This window comes from Corvus brachyrhynchos, unplaced genomic scaffold (assembly GCF_000691975.1).
Source record: "Corvus brachyrhynchos isolate BGI_N302 unplaced genomic scaffold, ASM69197v1 scaffold377, whole genome shotgun sequence".
NCBI lineage: Eukaryota > Metazoa > Chordata > Aves > Passeriformes > Corvidae > Corvus > Corvus brachyrhynchos.
In genome coordinates, this window is record NW_008239041.1 from 3,068 (window position 1) to 8,344 (window position 5,277).

The 5,277-nt window shown below is 51.3% G+C and overlaps 1 protein-coding gene across 1 annotated transcript in view; it reads left to right on the forward strand.

The window, feature by feature from the left end:
* The window catches only part of LOC108447849 (CD209 antigen-like protein C), a 5,090-nt gene extending 2,269 nt beyond the window's left edge, over positions 1-2,821 (forward strand). The window contains exons 3-4 of the mRNA XM_017739024.1: positions 835-944; positions 2,334-2,821. Coding sequence (XP_017594513.1) covers positions 835-944; positions 2,334-2,469 — 246 coding nt within the window. The 3' untranslated portion in view covers positions 2,470-2,821. The remainder of the gene's footprint in view (positions 1-834; positions 945-2,333) is intronic.
* Positions 2,822-5,277: the final 2,456 nt, after the last annotated feature.

A 5,277-nucleotide genomic window follows, 5' to 3' on the forward strand; every position in this document is an offset into this window, starting at 1 on the left:
CGACCCCAAACTGACCCCAAAGTGACCCCAAACTGACCCCAAACTGACCCCAAACTGAGCCCAGACTGACCCCAAACGGCCCCAAACTGACCCCAAAGTGACCCCAAACCGACCCCAAACCGACCCCAAACTGACCCCAAGCTGAGCCCAAACCGACCCCAAACCCCAAACCAATCCCAAACCCCGAATCCCAATAATCCCAAACCCCAAATCCTAAATTCCAAATAATCCCAAATCTCAAACCGCAAATCCCAAACCGCAAATAATCCCAAATCCCAAATCAATCCCAAACCCCAAATCCCAAACCCTAAATTCCAAATAATCCAAAACCCCAAATCCCAAACCCCAAACCTCAAATCCCAACTCAATCCCAAACCCCAAATCCCAAACCCCAAACAATCCCAAATCCCCAACCCCAAATCCCAAACCCCAAATCCAAAATAACCCCAAATCCCAAACCCCAAATAATCCCAAACCTCAAATCCCAAACCCCAAATCCCCAATCCCAAATCAATCCCAAATCCCAACCCCCAAACCCTAAATTCCAAATAATCCCAAATCTCAAACCCCAAATCCCAAACCCCAAATAATCCCAAATAATCCCAAATAATCCCAAATAATCCCAAATAATCCCAAACCTCAAATCCCAAACCCCAAATCCCAAACTCCAAATCCCCAATCCCAAATCAATCCCAAGCCCCAAATCCCAAACCCCAAACAATCCCAAATCCCAAACCCCAAACAACCCCAAACCCCACAAAACCTGGGAATTACGCCCCGTAATCCACCGGAACGATGGATTTGGGGCCGTTTGAAGGAATTCCGCTTTTCCAGGTATTTCTGATGAGCAAAATCCAAGGCAACAACTCCTACTGGCTGGGGGTGACGGACGAGCAGCACGAGGGGAAATGGGCCTGGGTCACCGGCGAAACTCCGAATTTCGGGTAAAAATTCCCGCCGGGAATCGCCAAACAATCTGAAATTAATGAGAAAGATGAAGCTGAGCCCCAAAACGTGGGATTTTGGGGAGTTTTACCAAATTCCCAAACAAAATTCGGGAGTTTTGAGGAAAAACGTGAGGAGGGAAAGGGGGGGGAAGTGAGGGGGAAAGGGGGGGAAATGTGAGAGGGAAAGGAGGGAAATGTGAGGGGAAAAGGTGGGAAATGTGAGGGGGAAAGGGCGGGAAACGTGAGGGGGAAAGGGCGGGAAAACATGAGGGGGAAAGGGCGGGAAATGTGAGGAGAAAAGGGCGGGAAATGTGAGGGGAAAAGGGTGGGAAAGATGAGGGGGAAAAGGGCGGGAAAATGTGAGGGGAAAAGGGGAGGGGAAACGTGAGGGGAAAAAAGGGCAGGAAATGTGAGGGGAAAAGGGTGGGAAATGTGAGGGGGAAAAGGGTGGGAAACAGGAGGGAGAAAAGGTGGGAAATGTGAGGGGAAAAGGGTGGGGAATGTGAGGGGGAAAGGGCAGGAAAACATAAGGGGAAAAGGGCGGGAAAACGTGAGAGGAAAAGGGAGGGAAATGTGAGGGGGAAAAGGGTGGGAAATGTGAGGGGAAAAGGGTGGGAAATGTGAGGGGGAAAAAGGGTGGGAAACGAGGGAAAAAGGGTGGGAAATGTGAGGGGCAAAAGGGTGGGAAAATGAGGGGGGAAAGGGAGGGAAACGTGAGGAGAAAAAGGCAGGAAATGTGAAGGGGAAAAGAGTGGGAAATGTGAGGGGAAAAGGGTGGGAAACATGAGGGAGAAAAGGTGGGAAAACAAGAGGGGAAAAGGGCGGGAAACGGGAGGGGGAAAAGGGCGGGAAAACATGAGGGGAAAAGGGTGGGAAACATGAGGGGAAAAGGGTGGGGAATGTGAGGGGGAAAGGGCGGGAAAACATAAGGGGAAAAGGGCGGGAAACTTGAGGAGAAAAGGGTGGGAAACATAAGGGGAAAAGGGCAGGAAAACGTGAGGGGAAAAGGGTGGGAAACATGAGGGGAAAAGGGTGGGAAATGTGAGGGGGAAAAGGGCGGGAAAACGTGAGAGGGAAAAATGGGATTATTGAAGCATTTTCTGCTTGGCGCCAGAAAAAAAAAAATTGAGTTTTTTGTGGTCTTTTCCCCCTGTAAATTCCAATTTGAGCTTTTCCCAGGGGAAAAGGGTCGGGAAATTTGGGGGGGAAAAGGGCGGGAAAACGTGAGAGGGAAAAATGGGATTATTGAAGCATTTCTGCTTGGCGCCAGAAAAAAAAAAATCGAGTTTTTTGTGGTCTTTTCCCCCTGTAAATTCCAATTTGAGCTTTTCCCGCTCGTTTGTTATTCCTCGATGATTTTCCCATTTCTGTTTTTTTTCCCCCCAGATTTTGGGATGTGTGGGAGGAGGACCCGGACAAGGAGCACAAGGATTGTGGAGCCATGAAACCCAACGGGCGCTGGATCAACGAGCGCTGCTCCAAACTCAACCGCTGGATCTGCGAGAAATCCTGGAATTGCTGAATTCCCACCTTTTTTTCCCCATTTCCAGGCAATTTCCAGCAAATTAGTTAAAAAAAACCCCCAAACCTGGAATTTTGAAGCGCTTTGCTCAGAGCTGGACGAGCTCCGGGGGCATCCGGAGATTCCGCGATCCCGATTTTTGCTTCTGAACGACCTGAAAATTCCTTAAAAATCCAGCGAATTACCCTAAAAAACCGTAAATTCCCTAAAAAAATCCATAAACTCCCTAAAAAATCCATACAAGCCACAAAGAACTCCGTAAAATCCCTATGACTCTCCAAACTGGGGGGAAAAAAGGGATTTTCAGCTCAAATAAGGACTCAAAAAAACCTCCACCACCCCAAAACCCCCCCTGTAATGACCAAACCCTCCAAAAAAACCCCAAACACCCCCAAAAAAGCCCCAAAGCCTCCAAAAATAACCAACCCCCCCAAAATAAACAAAACTACTCCAAAAAAGACCCCCAAATGCTCCCCAAAATATCCCCAAACCCCCCAAAATAACCAAAACCCACCAAAAACCCCCACCTTGCCCCTAGAGAAACCCCAAATCTCACAAAATAACCCCAAAACCCTCCCAAAAACCCCCCCAAAAACCCCAAAGCCCCCAAAATCACCCTCAATAAAATGTGTGACTGACCCAAATCCCAAACTTGTCCCAAATCCTCGTTTGTGGTGGGAAAATGGGCTGGGAACGAGGTGGGAGCTGCTCCTGGGGGAAACTGGGTGGCACTGGGAGCATTGGGAACAGGGACTGGGGGTTACTGGGAGCACTGGGAGGGTACTGGGAGATCGGGAGAACTGGATGGGGGCACTGGGAGGGCACTGGGAGCACTGGGAAGTGGCCAGGGGGCACTGGGAGGACACTGGGACTTGGGGCAGGTTTACTGGGAGCACTGGGAATTGGCCAGGGGGCACTGGGAGGACACTGGGAGCACTGGGAAGTGGCCAGGGGGCACTGGGAGGACACTGGGACTTGGGGCAGGTTTACTGGGAGCACTGGGAATTGGCCAGGGGGCACTGGGAGGACACTGGGAGCACTGGGAAGTGGCCAGGGGGCACTGGGAGGACACTGGGACTTGGGGCAGGTTTACTGGGAGCACTGGGAATTGGCCAGGGGGCACTGGGAGGACACTGGGAACAGGGCCTGGGGGTTACTGGGAGCACTGGGGCTGAGAAGGGCACTGGGAACATGGAGAGCTCTGGGCTGGGGGGTACTGGAAGGGCACTGGGAGGTTACTGGGAGCACTGAGAGGGCACTGGGAGCACTGAGGGGGGAAAAGGGCGGGGAACGTGAGGGGAAAAGGGCGGGAAAATGTGAGGGGGAAAGGGCGGGAAATGTGAGGGGGAAAGGGTGGGGAATGTGAGGGGGAAAGGGCAGGAAAACATAAGGGGAAAAGGGCGGGAAAACGTGAGAGGAAAAGGGAGGGAAATGTGAGGGGGAAAAGGGTGGGAAATGTGAGGGGAAAAGGGCGGGAAATGTGAGGGGAAAAGGGTGGGAAATGTGAGGGGGAAAAAGGGCGGGAAACATGAGGGAAAAAGGGTGGGAAATGTGAGGGGCAAAGGGTGGGAAATGTGAGACCAAAAAGGGTGGGAAACATGAGGGGAAAAGGGCAGGAAAATGAGGGGGAAAAGGGTGGGAAATGTGAGGAGAAAAAGGGTGGGAAATGTGAGGGGGAAAGGTGGGAAAAATGAGGGGAAAAGGGTGGGAAATGTGAGGGGAAAAGGGTGGGAAATTTGAGGGGGAAAAGGGTGGGAAAATGAGGGGGGAAAGGGAGGGAAACGTGAGGAGAAAAAGGCAGGAAATGTGAAGGGGAAAAGAGTGGGAAATGTGAGGGGAAAAGGGTGGGAAACATGAGGGAGAAAAGGTGGGAAAACAAGAGGGGAAAAGGGCGGGAAACGGGAGGGGGAAAAGGGCGGGAAAACATGAGGGGAAAAGGGTGGGAAACATGAGGGGAAAAGGGTGGGGAATGTGAGGGGGAAAGGGCGGGAAAACATAAGGGGAAAAGGGCGGGAAACTTGAGGAGAAAAGGGTGGGAAACATAAGGGGAAAAGGGCAGGAAAACGTGAGGGGAAAAGGGTGGGAAACATGAGGGGAAAAGGGTGGGAGATGTGAGGGGAAAAGGGTGGGAAATATGAGGGGGGAAAGGGAGGGAAACGTGAGGAGAAAAAGGCAGGAAATGTGAAGGGGAAAAGAGTGGGAAATGTGAGGGGAAAAGGGTGGGAAACATGAGGGAGAAAAGGTGGGAAAACAAGAGGGGAAAAGGGCGGGAAACGGGAGGGGGAAAAGGGCGGGAAAACATGAGGGGAAAAGGGTGGGAAACATGAGGGGAAAAGGGTGGGGAATGTGAGGGGGAAAGGGCGGGAAAACATAAGGGGAAAAGGGCGGGAAACTTGAGGAGAAAAGGGTGGGAAACGTGGGAGACGAAGGGGAAAAAAGGGCAGGAAAAGGGAAAGAAAAACTGATGATAATCGTGAGGGAAAAACGGAAAACGAAATTGAAAATGTGGGAAAAGCGAACACAGCGCAAAACACGAGAAGAGATGAAGGAAAAAGTGTGGGAAACATAAGAAGAAAAATGAGTGAAAAAGGTAAGAAAAAAGCACAGAAAAGAAAAACCAAAAAAGGGGAAATGTGAGGAGAAAAGAGCCGGAAAAGGGAGAGAAATAGGGGTTGGAAATCCCGTAAACGCTCCCCCGGAGACCTTCCCCAATCCCCTCTGGGGGTCTCTGGGTGGGGTTAATGGGACTGGGGGGTCTCTGGGAGGTGTCTTTGAGGTGGGGGGGTCTCTGGAAGTGGATGGGGTTTC